Below are 24,583 nucleotides of genomic sequence, written 5' to 3'. Positions count from 1 at the left end.
TTCATAATATTCCCAAGAAAGTCATCTCAAATGCATTCTTAATTGCATTACGTGACATTCAAATTGAAATGAATGTGCGATTAGAACACCCTGTTGTCATTAAATGAGTGATTTGGGTATACTGCACTTACAGTACAAAAATATAGCCTATATAAGCAAAGAGCTACAACCCTTAAATTTATGTTTGTGCTTTTTCTTCTTCTTATTATCCTTGCTTATTGTCTCATCTTTTCAATAAACAGAATAACTTTAATTTTAATATTTTACATAATTGTACCGAGTATTTCCTAGTCGAGCACACTCGTCCGCAGCCTTCTCTCTGATTTATTTATGCCTACTTGAGGGTTTTACACCGCAAATGATAATAAAACATTTTCAACTGAATTTATGACATAATAGTAATAATAATAAAAAAGTATTTTCTAGATTACGTGCAGGGTTGTTTATTAAACAGATAAATTAATGTTTAACCAAAAAAATACCAGTCTAGAACCACACTAAGTACGTCCCCAGGGCAATGAGAACTATTAAAATTGCAAAGTTCTTCATGCGAAAAAACATTTAAAGATAACTAGAAGCAAACGATGTGGCATGAATTGTTGTGTGTTCTAAATTGTTGTTGGGTCGCCTTTTTTTATAAATCTATAAAACAAAAGCGAGTCAGCGCCATTAAAACGGGCATAATTAATTTAATAGTTCGCCGACACGGCACGTAGGTAAACAAGACGGTAATAGAAGCCGCAGAAGCGCCATTTTCTTCACAATCCAGAGACACGACCAGACTCACTAGAACTGCATATGATAAATAAATATGTGTGTGTATCTAGTCGGATATGCTCCTAATGTGCCTCGGCTAGTTGACTGCCGTCTGACTATCAAGACAATAAAAAGTATCCACACTCATAATAATAATATTTTCCATTTTCCAAGGGCAAGGCAACTCAACCCGACACCCTCATGCCTGCCTCACAGTCTACAGTTAATTGCATGTGCCTTGTGAAAGAAGAGAAGGGGGGAAGTAGCCCTTGGCAACTCAAAAATAATGGCTTATGTGGCACTTATTCAATATGCAGAGAGGGTGTACTATGGAAAATTAAATGTGAATGCAACTGACAAAAGGGAAAAACTTTGAAAAATATTAAGTTGTAAAAGTGCAACGAAAATATTAAGAGGTTAAACATCGAATTTTAAATGCACTTCAAATATGCAATTTCGGTTTAGGGACTTTTTAATCCTCTCTTTTATTTTAATAAAAAATTTATGAACTATTTTATTCAATTTTTGTGACTTTTAATTTATGTAAAAATTAAATTGTAATTATAATCTTTATTGTGAGAATTGAATATAAATTTATCCTGTTTTCAGACAAAAATTTGTCTATTAATTCAAATAGTTTGTATTACGTTTTATATTTAAAAACTGATAACTTATAATTGCGATCCCTGCTTATGGTTCAACAATCTACATTCTGATGTACCCTGTGAAAGTAAGGGCATTTCAGGCAGTCAATAGTTAGTCAATGCATTTGGCAGTCAAGTCTGCCAGAAGTTGCGACCACCAAACGGCGTCTAACCTGAGTTTTTATGACTTTGAACTAGGAAATTCGTGCCCCTTGCCTCATGCCTCCTGTCTTCTGGTCTGCCTTGTTGCCACCGCCAGCTGCTGCCATGCGGCAAATGCTAATTATAACAAAACGACGATAGCAAAGCAATTTTTATTACATTTTCAACTTCCTCTCTCTCGCGTGCCAGACCCAAACCCAATCTGAAGTTGAACCCTATCAAAGTTTGCCCCTTTTTTGTCGAACCAGTATTCTATTTGAAATTTGCATACAGATGGCGCCAAGTTTTTGAAGGGTTCGAATTCCGAATGCGCATATATGAGAAAATGCTAACAAAACTATTAAATCGAACACAACGTAGAGAAAATGTTGTTTGCACTTAAGAAAAAAGGGCCTTTACCCTCAGGCAACAGCAACAGCAACAACAAAGAGTGAAACAACTAGAACAACATCATCAGGAAATGCTCTCGACCTTTCAGTCTGACTTTGACAGTATATGTTAAGGGCGACATTGATGTCTCTTTTCATGTTGTTGTATTTGAAATTGATGCGAATGTTGTTGTACTTGTTGTCATTGTTGCTACTGTTGCTCTTGTTGTTGTTGTTGTCGCTGCTGCTGTCGTCTGGGGCGTGTCCATTTTGATGTTTGCCAAACGAAGATCAATGACTTGAAATGGACACTTGGACTCTTGAATCAGCCCAAGGGTCTGTCCCTTTCTCTCTCTCGCTCTCACTCTGTCTAGGCTTCACAAATTCCAGCTCCTATTGTGCGCAATTAAAATACATTTCCCCTCACTTGTTGTTTTTATTTTTATTGTATTTTGGTTGTTTTCTTTTCTTTGTTATTTTTGCAGTGCAAATTGTTTTTACTGCCATTAAATTAATTTATTGTAATTGCTTTCATTTGATCAACACCAAGTGCTGTTGTGTATGTAGTTGTTGACGTTGTTTATTTGATATTGAATTTTTCCACGCACTTTGAACAGATTTGCCCAAATTGAATAAAGCAATTAAGTTCCAATAACTAATGAAATTAGATATTCAAAATGTTGTCAAATGTTGTAAATATTTAAATATAGTCATTAAAATGAAGTAATATGCAAGTGATGCTTATTTCTGTTAAGATGGGATAAATATTTATAGAAATTAAAGTGAAATGTAGAACTTAATATAATTAATTGTAAAAGCGATCTAATGCATGTATTATATTTTTATATTGTGATCTAGACTTATTGCCTCTTTTTTGAAAGATTTCTTGCCGTTGATAATTCTTTCTAATTGTCTAGCTAACTGAGTATATTCTCAGTTTTAAGATAATTTGTAAGATCTCATCTGTTATCGCTATATTTTCAATACTTAACATCAAGATCTCCCTAAAGATCTTAGCTTCAGTTACCGAAAATCCTATCAATAAGGAGTTATTCTGCTAGTTTAGATTTGTTACCGAATAATTTTCCTTATTTAACTTACTTTTATAGTTACCATGAGACACTTCAAAAAATTCAACAATCTCTACTTCCGTTATTTTGCTATCGATCACTTTACGTTGTTGCTCTGGAAGCAAGCTTAAACAGTTTGAGAATTGCATTTAGCTGCTGTTTATTGTTTACCTATTGACTAAGTAAATTGACTTCGATCACAACACAAGCTCACTGTTCACCTTTACCCTGTCACACCTCACGCCCGTTCGCACATCACACCTTCCTCTCCACCTCTTGTCTGTCAGTGTGTCAACATCCGCTGTTGCTCATGGAAACGAGGGAGCCCAGTTTGTGACACTTAACAAGCGCTAATACAAGTATATGTATATCTTTATATGCTGTCAGCTATCTAATGTTTTGTTGCGATTTTCTTTATCTACGTCTGATTTATGCCCCACAGATACTTTGTGAGTGCTTGCAGCTCCTGTCTGTTTCTGGGCAGGGCAACGAGTGCAAATATCGAGAATGAGTCACAGACACATTGCAAACTCACAGATACGCGCTGTGAAAATGAATGCGTTGCATTTTATAGGCGCGTCCCGGGTTCTATCTTTGGCCATTTCATCTAAAACTGCAATGCGGCAGCAAGTCGAGTTCTTGCCTGTCCCTTGTATGCAAATAGGAAAATAGGCAGCACAATGGACGGGCACTTAGTACAGCTGCTGCTGCTGTTGCTGCTGCCTGTGGCATGACAAATGTGGTATGTTGCATGCCACAACAACGAGACGAAAGTCAGGCTTGGAGTGCAACAAGTTGTTGAATTAACTGTTTCTCTAGTTTCTTGTTTAATTTGCTCATTTGCATGCAAATGTTAATTATGCAAAAATGTATCTTAAAGATACTTGACACGCGTAATTAGCCTGCCACTTGTCCTCCCTCCCCCTTTCTCACTTGTTGGCAATTTTGCATTTCCATTCGCTTTGACAATTGTTTGTTGAGTTGGCCCCAAGACTTGCATAAATATTTCAATTCCAATTGAAATTTTGGGTGGCATTTATTTGTCCGTTGTGTGAGTCTAGTTGTGAGTCATTCGAATAGCGTAGACATTGACTCATACTACTCAGTGAGTACAATATATATTCACTATTTGGCCTACCCTCTTGTGGGGCATTCACTTTCACAATGCCACAACTGTTGGTTGTTGCCTTGTAAAGCTTTTAGTTGCCACATTTTTCTGTGTCAAAAGCCTGCTCAGTAGTAGATGAAGAAGGAGCTGCAGGATATCCTCACTCACAGCGAGAGAGAGCTCCTTTCATCTGCAAGTGCTGCAAATGGTTTTCCCATTAGGAAAAAGTGCTTTGGCGCATGAGTGAAGGGATTCTAGTATCGATGAAACCAGCAAATATAATCAAATTTGCATTGGATCTATTGGACTTATGTAATCTGATTTTCTTGAATATATATTTCTAAAACCTTGAATGTTTTACAATTAAAAACAAACCATTTTACTCTTTTTTTTTTTGTTAATTTTTTATGGCTACACAATATAAAGTTATATAATATATATGAATTTTAATTTAAAGGATTTTTAAGGAAATTAAATAAGAAACATAGACACGATATTTTCGCCCTTTTCACACCATAAATAATAATTTTAACTGAAATTATCCCTTTTCATAACAATACTTAAGTAGACTTTATGCTTTAAATGGGGTCGCTAGCGAGAAAAAGGAGAAGCGGGGGTGGCAGCTCTCATACAACTCACAAATTCAAATAGAAAGACATTAAGGATAAACAAGATCCAGTGTTGGGGAATCCCCCAAGTAGCAGGGAAGACATTTTTTTACGCCCTTTTATAAATAAGAAAACTAAAGCAACTTGCGACTTTCTTATTTTTCCCCCCAAAAATGCAACTCGTGGCACCTTTTTTTGTTGTTGTTTTTTTATTTATATTAAAGCACTAATCCAGTGACGCTTTATAATCCACACGCCAGCACAACGCATAGCTGTAGCTACACATATACATCAGCTATAGATACAGATACAGATACTTTTATAGCGAGTGACACCAGTGCGATTTAGTCATATAAAGGTCATAAATTAACGTGAGCATCTGATGTTTACGGCCTGTTCAAATATGTGTTCGGGGGGCGGGAACTGTGCCTGGGGTTGGGATTGTGGTTCCAACTTTGGTTGGGGCTTTTTTAGGGCTATACTCAAACGATACGTATTCATCACGAGGCAGCCTTTCCTTTTTTTCCGGTGAATGCAAAAACGTAATTAGGTGAAACTGTTAAAATGCACGTGGGAAACAACGTTTGTGCCACTTTTATTTGATTTTTTTTTTTAATCGTATTGTTCCTTTAATTTCCCACACGTTGTGGTTGCTGTGGCCATATATCATGTATCTGTAACCACTTTATCGATATATACTTAGCTTTTAAGTGAGTAAATAGATCAACCTCGCTTGTTTATAGATACTTGCGATCGCATTCGCATTGAAATTGTTGCTATTTAATGCGAATGTGATGCACAATTTGAGCTCAATTCAATTAATAATATATAGTATAAATACAAATAAAACACATATAAGATAAGTAAATATCTTACTGACCCGAAGAGAAGGCCTGGCGCAGTTTATTTAATAAATACTTATAGAATATACGCTTTTTTTGGATGGCTTACGATTAAATACCCTAGGTTTATAAATCTTTTTATAAATAAATAAAGGATAATTTCTAATATATTTATTTAAGTTCTCCATAAAACATACAATATATAAAAAATATATTTAATGAAAAGTGCGAGAACTCAACTCAAATAATAAGACTCGAACTATTTGTATCTTTATTCATATTATTTACAAAGTATCTCAAAGTCGTTGGTGTTATTGTATAATTATACATTTTTGGCACATTGTATTATGAAAGTGTTTTTTTGTATTCATTTTGTTTATTTTTTATATATTTTGTTGGCCCGTTGATTTTCTCCGTCTTTAGCGGTTTCTCTTTTGTTGCCTTTTTGACTGTCAATAAAAAGAAAATAAATAATTAAATGCGCCAAACAAAAGCGAAAGATAACAGTCGAAAAATATGTGTGAAAAATTAAAAGGAATACAAAAAGATTTATGTTTATTAATTAACTCAAAGTGAAATTTTCACATGTCGTGTTCTTGGCCAAAATCAAATGACAACTTCTAAATGCTATTTAAGCTAAAATTTTTCTAGTATTTGTTTGTATTTTTGTCGTCTTTGGTTATTATTGTTATTATTATTAATTGATTTAGCGACGACATTGGAATGTTGCGCCAAGAGTAAGAAATAGTGTGAATCACCCCAAGTGTATCGAGAATTTAAAGAGACATTCAATGGCCTTGGGTAATTTGGCAATAGCATTGAATACACACAAAAACTAAAAAAAAGAAAAGAAATGAAATAAAAGATAGACAAGAATTGAATTTAAATAGCGTCTAATTACAGCTATAAAAATATAAGCTTCAATTTGAATATGATTGAAGCAACGAACAAATTCATAAATCAATTTTAATCGGAAAATTTTTTGGTTTTCCCAAGAAAAATGCTTAAGTTCGCATAGAAAAAAAAAAATAGATTTTATCGTTTTAATCGAACTAAACACATTTCCCCACTTACGTCAACATTATCAATCAATATTATTATCAACAGTTCGATAAGATATTTCTAGAGTCGAAAAATTTAGTAGACAGCTGGTAGCCACAAATATTCAAAAAAAGAAGAAGCTAAATGTATAAATATGGAAATAATTCGTAGAAAATAGGAAAATGGGAAAATGTCGTTCACATCATTTGACAGAAAATAATCATTGACACACAAAATGAGGTTTTAAATCCAAAACATATGTCGGAAGCGTACCAAAAATAAAAACCAAGCGATTCACACGTCAAGCCGCGAGATGCAGGCAATGGGAGAAAATGCAGCAGGAAAAACTAGAGACAAGGCATAAACAAAACTCATAGATACAAAAGTATCTGCGACGCAATTCCGAACAACTTAAAAGTGCATTGCAGTTATTAACACGCCCAAGAAGTTGAAACCGACTGCTGACAGCTATTTTCAAGGACTCTACAATTCACTTTTCATGCACATACCCATGTGTGTTGTGTGTGTGCGCTGAAAATAAAATAAAGAAAGCCACTGGGATACGGTTTGGGTTCAGCAGCCATAAAATGCTCAAATTTATAAACAAGACGATGGAAAAAAAATAGTAAGCAAAAGATGCGCGTGTCTGACGACCCAGCCAAAAACACATTTAGGAAGCAACAGACAGACAATCAGCCGGACAAAAGAACGCCAAAAAAACGCAGAAAGAGAGAGATAGAGAAAAAAGACAAAACTCAACTGAAAGAAAAAGTGGCAAATAGATGGATAGAGAGAGAGAGAGTGACAAAGAGAGGGAGACAAAAAACGCCAGTGCGGATATCTTTTGCGTGTTCAAATCACGTCGCAGACAAGGCACGTCTGGCAAACTGGCAAACTGGCAACTTTGCGGGGCAAGTGGAAAAACCGTATTCACATCCAGACTCTGGAGACATTTAAATGCACTCGCCACATAAATACTTTGCAGTATGAGTATGTATTTGACATTGTCCTGTGTGTTCTGTTCTTTTCTGTTGAAGCCTTTGCCCTGTTTTCTTTGTCTTCCAAATTCAAAATTGAAAGTGCTCTACAAGTATACATAGAAAGAGTGTTGTTCGTAGAATTCTTAAAAATAATAATTTTGTTTGCGAAATATACAATGATTTTTTATAAAATAAATTCATATACTTAATGAGCAGTCTTTGCAGCGCAGCCAGATTTTTATTTTTATAAATTATGAATTAAGCCAAACAATTTGTTCGATTCCATTTAATCGATATTCACTACTTACTGAACAGCCCTCGCAATGCAGTTAAGTTTGAGAAGCACTTTTAGTAGAAAAACGTTAAAAGTTTCCTATTAAATATTTATTATTTTTAGAATATCTTATAATAGTTAAAAATTCTTGCATTATAATAATTAATTAAGTAACCCTCGCAGTGCAGTGTTGCCTTAAAACTGTGTGTTGGCTTTATGCCCCGCATTATTGAGCGGATTCTGTGTGTTTATCTTGTGGATTTTGGGTTTCATTGTACTTCTGTTCAAATGTCAACGACTTGTTAATGTTGCACACTCGCAGCTGCGTCCTCCGGACGTGCGATAAACCCCTTAATATAAGTATATATACTAAATAAATTATATATCTAAGAAAAACATCCGCTTGAGTTTTGCAATGCGCCACAATTTATCAAAACATGTTCAAAGCAAGTCGACTTTGAGAGCTAATCAGCTTCAAATTCTGAAAAGAAAGAAAACTGAGCTCTTAAAAATAAACCAAGATTCTTAGAAACAATCTTATTAATTCACGCCGGTTTAAATGTTTCACTTTTCTGGTGATTTTTTTTTATATTTAAACTGGTCCTACAACTTTGCAGCTTAAAGATGGTATTTAAATGCTCACTCTTTTGTTATGTTAAGCAATATTCGTCAACCTTTTAGGTGTATTTACGTATTTGCAACAACCTGTTTCAGCTGGGCATTTATAATAAACAAATTTGTTAATTATAATTTTTGACGCCCCAGATGAAGAGGCCTGTTGTGAGGCCACACATAGTTTGAAAGGTCATGAGCTCGTTTTACCAATAAGTTTTTCAATTTCTTAATTAGTTATTCCACTGTTCCAAAAAAAAACATGAATTCCATTTGTTTTTTCCGCAAAAAGTTTTTTCACTTCGAAATGCAAAGTTTGTCAAATGTTACTCAAACTTAGTAATTGTAATTAAAAACTCGCCCTCAAGAGAAGGAAATGTTTTTTCAAACTTATTGCGTTTTGTATTTCAGGATTGAAAGGAATTGATTCATATAAACTATTTACAACCACGTCGACTCATATTCAGTCAATCAATCAGAGCATCATGTCCTTCAATTGAGCAAATTGTATTTGTAACTCATTTCAGATGTGCTGCCTTGTCCTAAAAGTCTACATAAAGAAAATAGAAAATACAAACAGACAGATCAAGTCAATATATCAGCTGATAAAATATACTTTTTTATTAATATTTTAGTGTAACTTGCAATATTGATGCTTCTTTAAATATTTCCTTTAGTTAAGTTAGGAATTTGTGGCCAAAACGCATTTGGACTAAATGATATAAAAAGTTGACAGAAAGCATATAAAAAAGAAACAGGATGGAAATATGAAGGGCTTCATAAAACAGCAAATCAAAAAAGTATCTAGATACATTTATATAATGTTTTGCCATTGGAGTCAGTGCACCTGTTGCTGCCTCAATGACGAACGGAGGCGCCATAAAAACATACGCATGGCACATGCCCATTGTGCTTGTATCTCACAGATACAAAGATCGTGTATCTGATAGATGTGTTTGTTGTTTAATATGCAAAGCGCGTCTAACTACCATTTTATAGGACTATAGGTATTAGTATACAATAAGAAATTCCACAGAAAAATAAATGTACAATTTATACTCAATAGCTGCTTTTTGTTCTAAGCCAACAAAAAATGTGCTTTGTTGTATATCCACAAAATACGCGAGTGTTTGTGTGTAATTACATTCGGAAAATACATTCTAAGCCATTTCAGAACGCCATGCGGCATTTCTAATGAGCTGTGGGAAATGCCCGCGAAAAAAAGATATTTAAAATTATTTAGACTGAAATTGGTCATCACGTAGACAGAGATACAACTGAAGAATGGATAAAGATACTGATACAGGTACTGATAGACAGGTAGTTTTTTCTATGCCCGCATTAGATATTACCTCTTGGTTTTTGCTTTTGTCTTTCCCAAATAGTTCTTGAGCCCAGAACAAAAGGCATTTAATTAAAAACACATTTAAATAGACATTCTGTCGGCGACTTCTTGTCGTTGTTTTCTCTCTTGTTTTCGTTGTTGATATTTTGGCCATTGTTTGGTTGTCGCCTATTGCTAAAGTGGGCCAACGAACTTGTGCTTTAATGGTTCAGTAAGTTGTGAGAACGCGCATTATACTCGTCATTGTCCAACACATGCTTAAATCCCATAATTAATGCAATTTGCACATTTTCCATTTGAATAATCTGGGAATAGGTAACAAATTCTTTTCTAGCTTTTATTATAGTATAATATTGGCAATATTATTGTCAATCGTTGAAAAAATGTGAAGACTTTCATAAAGAAAGTTTTTTTTTATATATTTTCTTGCAAATAGTCTTTGAAAAAAAGATGGCACTTAAGATCTAAGAACCATTATAATTTAAAAATACTTTTAGAAAGATTGTTTATGTATTTTTATTTTGTTATTTCCAATTTCAATTTGGCATATGAAGGTGCCACACCCAGCTTAAAATAACTTCTACTCGTTTACTTAATATAGCTATGAAATTTGCTTCAAAAATGTATTTCTGTTTTTGCTAATGACTGAAACATGTCCGAGTTTATTTACATTTGCCAATCATAAAGAATTCCCAAAAATAAAAATATGCAAAAGAAACAAACCTAAAATGCCATATAAAACAAAAAACAGGAAAATAAGAAAACAAATCAACTTTGAAAGAGTGAGTGACGCTTTAAACATAAACTCTTGCCATATGTAGGATATGGATATGACCATGTATTTGTTTTATTTTAGTTGCGTCATTTTTCTATATCAAGAAAAATGCAAATTTGGCAAGTCTTCATGTTGCCTTTGTTTAGTTCCCAAATTTAAATTTTCGTCTTTTTATGGAGAAGTGAAAAAAATAAAAAAAATTAAAAGAAAAGAAAAGTATATTGTAGGTTTTCTCATCGCATAAATGGCATGCGGTCAGTTGGTCTGAAATTAGCTGACTGTCTGGCAAGTTGGATAAATAAATAAATAATAAGAAGCATTGGGATGCTGCCTTCACAAGTCTAATGAGCAATATCCATAACCAGCTGTAGCTATAGATACAGATACACATACACATATGTATCTGACGCAATGTGGGGCGACCTCCCTAACAGAGGCAACAACTTGTCCTCCCTTCAGCTTTGGCCTTCAGTTTGCCATTTGTTTATGTTGTAAAAATGATTTTTGGTCAACTTTTTTATGCATTAGACCAAAATTGCGAAAGCCGTTTTGTGGCTTGATTTATGACATGAGTTTACAGTGTGCTGAAAATGATGGTGGGAAAAGCAGAAGATATAAGGGAAAAAATAGAATTGAATAATGCTAGAGGTATCTGAAGGATACTAAAATAGATAATAGGAAATAATATGTATGTTGTTGTATATTTTTTTATATTAATTAAATATTCACTTCAGTGACATTCCCAGACAAATCCACTCGAAATGCTGCCATTAGTTGCACAAAGACACCTTAATTAAATCAATTTGTAAAGCTGTTGTGAATATTGCATTGTTTTGAATCACAGACAAGTTGTGAATCAATAAGTCACAATTTCCGTTCTATTCATTGATATCTGACCCCTTGAGTTGAGTGTAGTGTAAAAAGCTAAACGAGCAAACATTTTCAATAAGATAATGGTGTTAGAGGGGGTAGACTCATAAGTTCTGTTAAGGCGCTTACAATTTATAAAAGTGAAAATACGCTCTTAGCTCAGTTAAAGTGTTCGCATATTTTCACGGAAACGGGCAACCCAATCAATATAGAGGAAACTGCGCTACAAAAGACAAACAAGAAAAAAGCATTTTTCACACTTTCCCGGGCACACACAAAGCACACACACTCACACACAGATCGACTTCTAGACATGCCAACAACGAGCAATGACCGAACTGCGGCGCCTCGCTCGTACTTACAGATACATTTATACAAACACATATTGGAGGCACAGACAAAGGCGTCGCATAAAAAAAAAAAAAAAAAACAGTCGCAAATGTGCCGAGTAAAGCTTGCGTTTAATTGCATTCTGCTGACGAAAGTGAAAGTCGGAAAATGGAAGATAGAAAACCCAAAGTCAGAGAGAGATACAAATCCCAGAACTGAACCTGAGCTCTGCCAGCTCTGAAGTTCTTCCTTCAAGCGTATCCAGACAGTGTCTTCATTGCAGGCTGCACTCAATGCTATATTTTGTTTCTTGTTTGTTACACCCGGTATCTAATATTTATAAGGGTGCTATTAGTTTGTGACTATTTACTCAGCTACTATGTTTTATAAAAAAAATTACTCTACACTTCTCAATTTATAAAATTTATTTATTAATTTACAGTTAAAGAAATAATCCGATTCATTGGGTGTTTCTTTTTTTTTTTTCAATTTTAACAACAATGGAGATTTGTTTCTTTTACAACACAGTTATACTTGACTAACTGTATTATAAATGTCTGTCTGTCAATTTCGAAAATTTATAAGAACTCCCTCTTATTCATATTATTTTTCATTTCATTTTAAAACAGTGTATTGACAAGTGTTTGGAATTTATATTCCTTGAAAAATACGGTTACAGGATGCTTCACATCCGATCACCTTCCACTGTAGCTTTCTCACTTGATTTCGACAATGCTTTGGGTCATTGTTTATGTGTCTGATTGTCTAATTGGATTTCAGGCAGGAGGGGGCTAAAGAGCGTGTTAACCCATGGGCGTTGGCCAAAGCCTGAAAGTGCTTACAGTACTTGCAGCTTACAATGTACGCAGATTAAAATGTCAAGATAAATTGCACCTTTCAAATGCCACGCCCCTTTGTGGCACAACGCCTCAGCTACTGTCTGACAGGCGGATTTTTCTTTACGCTTTTCGTTTTCTCTTATTTGTCGGTTTTCTGTTGTTTTTTGGCCATTCATCATGTTGGAACAAAAGTTTTAACCCAAACCGGGAGAATTTTAGATGCCATATTAGTTTGGCATAGCTAAAGCGCATTTCCTGCCCACACACACACAACACACATGCACACACACTTGACAGATTTAAAGTCCGAGGTGGAGTTTTCACAGGTAGCATTTTTGTTTGGTAGCACTTGAGGCTGTCGTCATTGTATCTTTGTATCTTGTTGCTTTTACTTGTATCTGAGAAGCTTCTATCTTACCATCTCATATATACATGTGTGTATGTGTATAATTCCCTGGCTTGTCTGTGTTTATTCTGCCCATTTGTTTGATTGATAGTTTGTTTACAAATTACATTTGCGGCGTTTCACCTGAGCTGCCTGTTTTGTTTGTCTTCTCATTTTGACTTGGTCGCGTCTTTTAATGTGGTATATATACATCTATATATATATATATATGTATGACAGTGTGTATGTGCACTTATAGAGAAAAAAAATCTGACTGCGGTATTCATTTGATTATTGTTGTTTATGCAATCGAATCACGTTCTCTAACCAAAGGATATACACATTGGGAAACCTTCAAGGTTTCTCTTTCTCTTTGTAATGTCGCGTTACTCGTAATTTAAACTTGCTAATGTTGTGCGTGGGCGTGCCAACTGAAGCTGATGTTGGCAACGTGTTTATTCTCTTCTCCCTTGGGATAAAGACTTTACTTTGCCACGTCACAGTCTCGGAATGGGACGCTAGAGAATTGAAAGAGTTTGAACATTGAAGCCAAAGGTAAATAGCTTAAATGTAAATGGAGGTAAAGTAGAGAATTGAGATTCTTTAGGAATTTGGCGTATTCATTGTGAAACAATCCTTCACTCACTTTCATTTCTTTATGAACTGATTATCATATTTTAGTTGATTTAATAATAATTCTTTGTCTTGTATTCAACACAATAAAAATTCTCTCTCTCATATTCTCCTCTCGTCTTATTCCCTTAGTATTTCTTTTTCTATCATTTCCTTTATTAGATGAAGTCTTTGTCACACTGATATTACATCAAAATATTCCTATGTCTCGATTTAATATCGTGTTTAAAAAAAAAATCTTTCCTTCTCCGACACTTTCTATCCTTTTTACACTGCTTCTGCCATTCTCTTTCTCCTTCTGTTGTTATAAAAAAATCCTGTTAGCATTAATATGACTTCATAAAAAATACACCGTCTATTTTTCCTACACAACTCTGACAAATTATGATTTGAAAAACGTGCAAACGCGCAACGCATAAACACATTGTATAAAGACGACAACCCTGCGCAATGTTGCTGAACATGTCATAAATAATAATAAGCTGGACAACAAAGAAAAAAAGAAGAAAGAAAGAAACGAATGTCTGCAACATTTTTGCATATGGATCAGTGAGTTTCGAGCTTAAACGCATCCATTATTTGCCAGGGAGATTGTTTGCCACATGGCCAACATGCCTCCAATTAGAGTTAGCCAGAGTTGTCACTCTTTGCTTTATCGTGCTGACTTCCTTCCGTTTAAATTGTAAGCTAAATGCCGAGAGCAAACATTAGAACAGTAGAAAGCAAAGGAAAGAAAAGCAATAAATCAACGCCAGGACACAATGTTGAATGTGCGTTTCAATTTGTTGTGGTAGCCCTTCCCGCTCTCTCTCTCTCTCTCTCTCTCTCTTTGTCTTTTACTCTTTCTTTACTTGTTCTGTAAGCCGCACACACTCATCGTCCTGGCGCTGGGATTAACGAAAAAAAGTCGGGACAACTTCTTAACCTGTACGCCATTAGCGTAATTTGTTTTACCCCCGTGTGGCATGAGAAACCCGAAAATTGCTGCTGCCACAAATTCAATTTTTGAGGTCGCGTTCCTGTCTGACATTTCCTGTTTGTCAACGCACTTGGTACACAGAGAAAACCCGTTTTAAAATTAACTTAAAACTATTAAGAAAAAAAAAAACTTGAATCTTAATTTTCTAGAAATGAGTACAAATATAGTTTCCTAATTATATTGATAATATTTATTAAGTAGTGTAGGTTGTAGCCTTAAACTAAGAATCTTAAATTTTATTGAACTTTAGTTAATTAGTTTTCATGCAAGTTAAAAATTAATATTTAATGCAATAACTCAAATTAAATACTTAATATCGACGCTGAATTAAAAATCGGATATATGAGAATTAGAAATAATTTTAGTATAAAGTGCTCGACCTTTTCGCTCTGTGTAGGCAACATAATAATTAGCTAATGAATTTATGGTATAACATTTCTTGCTGCGCCTTTTGTACTTGTAAATTGTTGCAACCTTTCGTGGCAAGCAACCAACCAACCAACAACAATGCTTTAAAATTTTCAGAGTCGCGACATGAAGAAGCCAAAATAATTAACAAGAAATCAAAGTGAGAAAGCGAAGAACACGTTTAATAAAACAAATAAGGAGAATTGAGACTGAGATTGAGACTGTAACTGTGACTGGAAAAGGAAGTGAGCAATTGGTTAACAAAGATGACGACGACGTCGCTGCATCAGAAGCGTCCCAGCATTAGCAACTGGTTCAGTTCGTTGCGTCGACAGCCAAAGGCCAAGAAAAGTGTTGGCTCATTGGATGGACGCAGTGGTGGGAGCTTTGGCAGCAAACAACAATTGCAAAGGAGCTGCTTTGATCTGAGCAGCAACTCGGTGGGAGGTGCCACGCCTCCAGCTGTGGGAGGAGGACTACAGTCTGGAAATCGCAGTAGTAGCACATTTTATATAGGCACACCAAAATCAAAAGAGGAGGAGGATCGCACAAAACTCTTGGGCAAGGAGTTCGAATTTGGAAGTGGAAGTGGGAGCGGAAGTAGCAGTACCATCAGCAGTGGCGTCTGCTCGCGTTGTTTTTGTAATCTAACGGGGAATCTCTTGAAGAACTCAACGCCAGAGCTGCAAGTGAAAGTGAAGACACCCCGTTCGCCCCGCTCTCCCTCGTTGTCGCCGTTCACCAGTGTTGCCACCTACAAGATCACCGCGTTGCAAGCTGACAGTCCTCCACCTGCGAGTCCCACATTGAGCACGGAAATCGTGAGTTGCAGCGATGTCAGTCGAAAGGCGGAGCTACTGCGTCTGCCAAGTGATGATTCGTCAAACACAGTGTCTACACTCGTCTACAACATGCGCTCAGAGTTGACGCACAAGACAACGACAACAACAACACGCACTTTGATTGTCTCCCGACCCGTCGAATTGTTGCTCAATGAACGTGGCGAGATCATCTCAAAACGTCCTCCACAGGCGCCACGAAAATCCCGCTCGAATTCTTTCGGTTGCATGTTGGATGTAAAGGAGGATGAGGATTCTCTGCAGAGGGGTGAGGGGGAGCCCAGTTCCGTGCTCAGTTCACCGTTGACACCTGAAGCTGAAGCTGAGACGGGAGATTTGCGGTTCATTGATGACAGTTCCAATTCACAAAGCGAATCCGAACGCAATTCACTCAGCCATAACAATAACAACAGCACAGCGGACAACAACAACAGCAGCAAACAACTAAATAACAACAACAACAACAATCCAAAACGACAACAACAACAACAAGAGACAAATCTTTGTGAGAGTTGTCGCATGCTCATGGAGCGAAATCGCAATAATGCCGAGCAGAGTAATGTCGTCATACTGCGACGACCACAGGTATGAGAGCAATCCTATCAGGGCAAGGGATCGGTGGAGAGGGGAGTGGAGAGAAGGGGATGTACCCAAAACTCAACACTCAATGTTATCTGATATGCTTTGGGAACTACTTTGAGGTCTTTCTGTAAATTACTTTAATCTCAGTCTGTCATTTGGTTATGTCAATCATTTTATTGTATGTCTTCTTGTGAAATAAGCTCGACATACTATGCAATTTTATAATAATGAATGGTATCTTTCATTAGCGTCCTAGATGCTCACATCTTTTGCTGAAATCTCTGGGAGATTTTTAACTTTACAATTTTGTATTATAATATAATGTCTTTTCTTAGCTTCCACGATTATTTTATTCTAATAAATGTATAATCCCCTTTATTGTCACTTTATTTATAGGAACTATAAGTTGACTCTTATCTATCTTTGCAATTGTTTATTATTCTGTACTTTCTTCACAACCACTTATCCTCTATGTTCACTTTGCAGCGAATAACAGCTCATATATATTCGAAATCAGTCTTTGAATGCGCATTTGAATAACACATTAGTTACTTAATGACATTACTTAATGATTTGTTGTCATTTAAATGAAACAATTTCTATTTTAAAGTGTTTCTTGATAATTCCTGCGAATGGTACAAAATATAATTCTATCTGGCCTTTGTCTTTGTTTCAAGTGTTTCAATGGATTTGCATTGCATTGAAACAGGTTTCTTGATTGATTCTGTTTTGTTCAGGCTTCCTCGTGTCTCGTTTCCTCGCCTTTGATGACGTTGTTTACCTGTCGTTCTCTTTCTTTGTTGCTGTAGTGCTGTTGTTGTTATTTTATTTCAAGTTATTTTTAATCTTGACGTTTATTAGCTTTACGTCTGCTACTCACTATCAATAACCCCCATGTCCACCTGTTGCTCTTTGATCAGCATTCGCCGGCACAGAAATAATTCCTCTCTCTCTCTTCCCCTTTTAACAACTCTTCTTTAGCTTGATGTAATTTTCTATCATTTCTTAAAGGTTTTCTCGTTGCCAGCGGGCAATGCGACTATTATAAGGGCTTCTGTTGATTATTTAACCCATTGAAAAATTTACATAATTCGAGCTCCTCACTAATTGAAAGGTTTCTTTTTTGTTTCTGTATCTTTTATGGGTTATTAATGTCCAACGGAAGTAGCGTGAAAGATTCATGTGAAAAGCAGTTGGCATCTTTAAGAAAAAGCTGTAAAATCAGCTTATGATCTTAAAGTTATTTTAAAGATGCTCCTAACCAAATTGTTTTCCTATATTATTTAACTGTCGATGAGTTTTCGAGTTAAATGAAATTTTTGATCTTAAAGATACTTAAAAAATGCTTTCAAGTTGTTTTTCTGTATTATTTAACAATCGATCGCACTTTTTAAATTCCCTTTTCATTATTCTTGACATCAACTCTCGCTGAACGGAATTATTAAGCAGCATTTGTACTTAAAAATTCCTGAATGTGATGTAAAATGGAGCAAACAAACAAATAGATTATATTTGACATACCGATGACTTAATACCCTTTAATAACACTGAAGATTTTTACAAATTTTCAAATTATAAAATATTATTACTATAATATTATTACAAATCTTGCCGATAGTGAATACCGAAACAGGCCTTATTAAGAATTTGTAAAAAACATTACACATTTTGCTTCAAAATTAAACAAATTTCAGTAAGAGAATAAAAAGTTGTCAAGTTGTCACATCAACGTCCTATAGAAATTACTCGGCGAATCGAATTCTCAAAACCGAATAAAGATCTGTTTCTGGAATCTCTAAAATTAGCAAATTCTTGGGGTCATCACAATGAGCTCATCGCATAACTTTACTTTAAGCTTGACTGCGGGAAATCAAAAAATAAATGTAGTTTCTGTTTCTGTTGTTGTCAATTGTTTTTCTCATCGGTTTTAAGTGGCATTCCGCTGTCGATTTGCATATAGGCTGAGCAAATGAGTCAGAAGGTCATATACAATACATATATTAGTAAGAGAAAGAGAGATGGAAGGCATTGGGAGGGCAATTGATATGTTCCGGTCTCGTGGCCATTCGCCAGTCAAGCGTCAACTGGCTGACAAACAACCAAGAAACACATGAGTGCAACAACTGTATCACAGATACAGATACTCATCGCTTGAGATACATTTACAACTTGTGAGCGGCCTCGTTGTTGTTGTTGTACCTTCAATTAGATGTTTGACAAATTTGTCACGCCTCTTTGAATACAATTTACGAGTATATTATGAATAGACCAAGACTTGGCGATGGGAGTAGTAAAAGTATCTTACAGATACTTTTCAGAGAAAATTGACCCCAAGAATAGTATCGTACCGTGTCAGGTACTTGTTGTCTATGCCCATAATTCAATTAAATTAAATTCGCTGTGAAAATCACTGCATTTTTATTGTTCTCATTTTTTTTGTTCTTTTTGTTTGTTATATTTTTAGCACTTGAAACGAATCACGAAAATTGTTTCAAGTGAAACAAATTCACTCGTACATTTGGCGCCAGTCGCCACACGTTTGGCACTGGAAAGATGCAAATGATTCGCACATTACATCATGTGAATGTGAATGTGTGTGAGTCTAGTTGAATACTTACGCAGTTTAGCGGACTGACTTGTCTAGCTGAACTTATGCATTCCGTATACAGTCTTATTTTGATATATTTTTAGCAACAATTGTCGCCTCATTTCCGCACATTACACGACTCTATCTAAATGCATTCAAACTGTATTCATGCTTAATACTCATTCGCATGTGAACAGCATACTTGGCTCAAGTTCCACCAAACTGTGCATACAAATTTCTGTTTTCAAATGCTGTGAAAGTTCAACACTTAAAAATTAATTTCCATTTTTGTTTCACTTTCATTTGCAGCAAATTAAAGATGAACTGTGCGAGGTCGTCTCGGAAATGGAGGCGCTCGATGTGCCGGAGGACAAGCATTCCAATAAAGATAAACAAATGTCAATTGGACGCAAAAAGTTCAACATGGATCCCAAGAAAGGTGAGTGCAATGTGAAAAAAATACGGATAACTGAAAGACTAGACTTTAAAGTCATCAACAAAACAAGAACAATTTTATTTTTGAAAACAATACAGTAAAAATAAAAAGTTTGCGATTTTCAACTTAATTTTATAGCTCTGAGCTAAAAGTTGTGCAAGTTAGGGTTACTTTTATTTACTTTATTTAAATTTCAACTCGACTTTAAGTTTATACAATGTAAATTTATGTTCTTTGTTTCTTCTTCTAAAATTATTAGTTTGCAATTGTTTCTATTCTAGGAATATGAATTAAATTTAAAGAATTATATTGAGCTGTTTAGCAACAGTTATAAAAAAAAATGTACATGTTTAATCGACAGAGTTCAATAGTAAATCACAGAGCATTATTATTAAAGATGTGTGGGGAACCGCAGCTGTGGTTGAGCCCAAGTTCCCTTGGGTGCCCACATCTTCCGGATCAAACAAGAGCCCATTAAATATATAGAATTGACTCACAAAAACCCGAGCAATGTATGTGTAATTTTAAATTGAACTCGGACATATATTTAATCAAAGAAACTTGAGGAAATCGTCATGATAATTAATTACGTAAATGATTTAAATGAATTTTCAATGACGACAAATTGGAATGATGATGATGTGATATGAGACTAAAAGAAAATAAAGGAAGAAAACTGAAAGCGTGATGTGGCGCCAAAGAGCAAAATTGTCATGCAAATTTCCGCAGTCATAATTGGGTGGCTCCAAGAGTGGTGCAATGTGGTGCTGCCGCTGTAATTGTGGTGGTGATGGTGATGGTGGTGTCGAGGGTTCAAGATAATTTCGACGTTAATTTAATAACGTAATGAGCCTGAAATGAGATGCAGCGTATGCCACGCGCTGTCAACATACTGCACAACAGCAACTTTCCTCCGCCGAGGGAGAGAAGTTCCCCTCATTTCCACATACACACACTATCTTAAAATGCTGACAAATTTGACAGTTCGTTGACATTTGTAGTACGTGCTGCAGAGATCCCACAAGTCAAGTGAAGTGTTTCAGCGTATAATTTAATGAAAATGTCAATGTCGCAATATAGCTGCAAAAATCCGTGAAGGGCATTTCGTTGACAAATAAGACGGGTGGACAAGGCCAAGTAAGCGGATTGAACAGCTGAGAATTGTATACATATGTTCTCGATTTAATTTGTGACTTATCGCTTATAGATATGGAGAAAATAAGATCATATCTTACAGCTTCCTTTCGAACTGATTGTGAATTATAAACGAATTTTTTATAGACTTTGATGCTGTAAAACATTTCTTATAATTTGTTTAGTTTTGTATATGTTATCATTCTTATTATTTCTGGTATCATTCAAAGATACGAAAAAACAAGAGTATATCTTACTGCTTGTGAATTATAAAAAAATTTTATCTTGTATTACTCTACGCATAATTTGTTGACTTTCAAATAAGTAGACGGCATCTCTTCACATGACCCGCCGTCCAACTCGAGATCTCTGCCCTGGAAATCGACCTGCTTTTCACCCTCATTCACTTTCGAGAGCCAATCAAATATTTTCATCGTCCTCTCGGCCATAAATTCACGTTGACAAGTCGAAATTAGGGCACGACGCATCTGCCGCATGTCAGGGAAAAACAACAACAACAAGAAGAGAGGAACGCATCCTGCATAAAATTCCAATTGTCAGGCAGGCGATGGGATGGAGGTGCTGTTTAGGGAGAGTGAGAAGGGAGGAGGCACAATAAAAATGCTAATCCACATTGAAGTCAGCGACCGAGCGATGCGATAACAAAGAGGGAATCGAGTTCAATTCAAAAACTGGAGGAGACGCCCATTAAAAACTTATACATCAGAATGTGAAATAGTCCCTATGCGATGGGAGGGGAGTGTGGTGGGGTGCAGTGGGGATCGGTGGGGGTGGTGCGGTTTGTTATAAAAGGCATCGTTATTTGTCGCTTTATCGGCCGATTATCCACATCATCCCACACACAAACACACGCACAACACACACACTCACACACACCACACGCACACACACTTAAATTAATAGCTCACAAATGTGCCATCCATAATGCTGAGCAGTAGGGAGGGGTAGGGGGTGTTTTGGGTGGTAGCTTGGAGCTGACAACTTGCTGATGCTAATCGCGTGTGTCACGCCCCGCAACTAAAAGCAAAAAATAAACTTTTTGCCAAACGCCTCACGGACAGCGATGCGACTTCTCGAGGCGACGACTCCTTCGTCATTATCGTTGTCATTTCGCGTTATTATTGTTGTCGTGGTTATTGTTGTTAATGTCGTTGTTGTTGTTGTGATTGTTGCCATTATGGTGTATATGGATTCCCATTGCCAGCAACGAAACTACAAAAGCTTCAATCTGAAAACCCAATCTGTCTGGCTATTGAGAAAAAGAAGCGAAAAGAATAAAAATCACACAACTTGTTGGCCACTCGACGGCAGTTTGATAAGTTTGTGATGTGTTTTGAATTAGTTTAAGAAACAACAATATAATTTTGTTTTAAATATGGTTATTATAATATTTTAATTTAAAATACATATTATGACTTTATTTATTTTCTAAAATGTTCACTCTTTGTTAGAGAGTATATGGCTAGCATGATAGCCCTGGAAATGGACGCTCTTTTTAGACCCCGTACTTAAAAAAAGTACAGGGGTCTATTGGTTTTGTTTTACCGAATATGTGCGTAACAGGTAGAAGGAGGCGTGGCAGACCCTATAAAGTATATATATTCTTGATCAGCATCAATAGTCGAGTCGATATAGCAATGTCCGTCTGTCTGTCTGTCCGTCTGTCTGTCTGTCTGTCTGTCTGTATGAACACCTAGATCTCGGAGACTATAAGAGCTAGAGACACCAAACTTGGTATGTAGGTTCCTCTATACTGCAGGCAGATCAAGTTTGTTTCAAAAATCAGCCACGCCCCCTTAACCGCCTGCAAATCGACATTGAAAATTTCATATCCAAATTATAAGAGCATTTTGAAAGCCAGAAATTCCAGATTTCGCACAGATGAAGATATAATTGTCCTAAATTTTTGCTGAAAATTTCATTCTGATCGCACAGTAAATAGCGAAGATATTCAAATAATAAATTTTGCTGTTAAATTCGTTGATGGCGCGTGGCAGTAATTAAAACTTGAATATCTTGATAAAACAAAAATTTATATTAACATATTATATAACAAATTGGCGTCCATTCAGACGTGAGCTTCGGTGGCGCAGTGTACTGAGTCGCGGAGTCGGACAGTGCTCGTGGGTTCGAGTCCTGCCGTGGGCGAAAGATTTTAATTTATTTATGTTCGAATTCAATTTCATTTTATATTAAAACAAACTCAGTGCTTATTTAAAATGTAATATTAACATTAAATGTTAAAATATAAATTATTTCTTTTACTTTTTAATTGAGCACTAAAACAAGCAATATGGCCATTTAGGAGGATAAAGACATAGTGTGAGAGTGGCTCAACACTTTGAGCCTTTGTCTTTTGAAAATTTTTGCAATTTTGTCGCGGGTTCGATTCCCGGCGGGAACAACTTTTTTTCCAGCTGAATTTAAGCTTTTTTTTTTTAATTTTTACAATTTATTGAAATTGTTATTTATGAATGTTATACTGACATTTAATATTGAATACATGTTTAAAAATTTCATTTAAATAATTTTACACTGGTATTTATATAAACGTTAAGTTAAAATTCTATGTTAATTTCATGTTTATTATAAATTTACTGTGTAAATTTATGTTTTTAGTAAATTTGTCTTTTTTTAGTTTTCAATTATTTTACTATTTGATTTAACATTTAGCATGTTTAACATGCAGTTTTAATTTATTCTCTGTTAAGGTTTCACTTATGCTTCAACATAGCCAAATATGCATAAACGCATGTTTATATATATGAATGCTTAGCTAGAAACTTCTTTTGTTTTGGCGCGTGCCAACATATGTATGTATGTGTGCACTAACAGATCTTTGAATTGCACATATGGATGTCCTGCTCTTCCTAATGATTAATGCATATGTATGTCTATTTGACTTTAAACTGACTCTTTTCAACTCTTTTGTGCGCTGTGTACAAGTGATTTTGAAATTTGATTTTGTTGTGCTACCAAGTTTCTTTTGGAAAAGGACCCATTACAAGTGTAATGGCCTCCACGTGGTGTTCCTGGGTGCCGATAAAATTTTAATTATATCGGAAGCAAATTCGAGCGCGACAAATTTAATATATAAGAGTTTATGGTAATCTTAAATATTATTTTTTAGTTTTTAGAAGTGACTGATTTTGGATAGTAAGTACGGGGTCTCCGACAGTCGAGTATGCTCGACTGTAGCACCGGCCGACTAGTTTTTAATAAATTTGCATCTTAATTTTAGGGTAATTTTGGCAAATTTTTCATGATTTTATTACGATTTTAAAAGCATTTTTAAGTACGGTTTTCTTCCTCAAAACTGGTAGCCTTCTATTTTTATCCGAATTACATGTTTTGTGTCGAGGTTCGTCAGATAGGTTAAAGTAATTAAATAATTAAAAACGTAATTATTTTATTTTTTAATTTTAACCTCCATATTTTAGCTGTAATAAAACAACCAATTATGTTATTTTAAAATGGTATCCCTATAAGTACAGCGTATTAGTTTGCTTTATTAAGCTAACCCTTTTTATTCGGCATTTTTGTTTTACTTTAATTTAATTGCACAATTATATTTGTCTTTAATATGGTACCGCTTTTATTATATGATCTATTTGTAACGAACATCCCCAGGAGTATATTTGTTTTCATGGCGCCACCTACCGTTGGCTCAGCGCAACCACACGCGATTGCCAAATTTGGCGGTTGATTGTCGCATTTGTTGTTGTTGGATGGTTGCTTACTCTAAATGTGTTTACTTTATGTTGCCTCGGGCTCTGTTGCTTTCCGGCTTTTATCGCAAATTGCTAAAGACTCGAACCCTCCGATTTGATTGGCAAATAATGACATCGACATCTACAGCGATGTCTCGCCATTGCGGCCGCTCCTTTGATTTGCTTTTTTTTTATTTTTTTATTTATTATTTTATTGAGATTACTGTGGTTTATGTTGCGGCTCA

General features: G+C 35.4%; 1 protein-coding gene across 1 annotated transcript in view; it reads left to right on the top strand.

Moving 5' to 3' along the window:
* The window catches only part of LOC117781239 (probable serine/threonine-protein kinase DDB_G0272282), a 35,516-nt gene that overhangs the window by 6,613 nt on the left and 4,320 nt on the right, over positions 1–24,583 (top strand). The window contains exons 2-3 of the mRNA XM_034617992.1: positions 15,147–16,453; positions 19,347–19,476. Coding sequence (XP_034473883.1) covers positions 15,296–16,453; positions 19,347–19,476 — 1,288 coding nt within the window. The 5' untranslated portion in view covers positions 15,147–15,295. The remainder of the gene's footprint in view (positions 1–15,146; positions 16,454–19,346; positions 19,477–24,583) is intronic.

Source organism: Drosophila innubila (assembly GCF_004354385.1).
Source record: "Drosophila innubila isolate TH190305 chromosome 2L unlocalized genomic scaffold, UK_Dinn_1.0 4_B_2L, whole genome shotgun sequence".
Taxonomy (NCBI): domain Eukaryota; kingdom Metazoa; phylum Arthropoda; class Insecta; order Diptera; family Drosophilidae; genus Drosophila; species Drosophila innubila.
The sequence above is the reverse complement of the archived record's forward strand: the minus strand, read 5'-3'. Positions and strand labels throughout refer to the sequence as shown.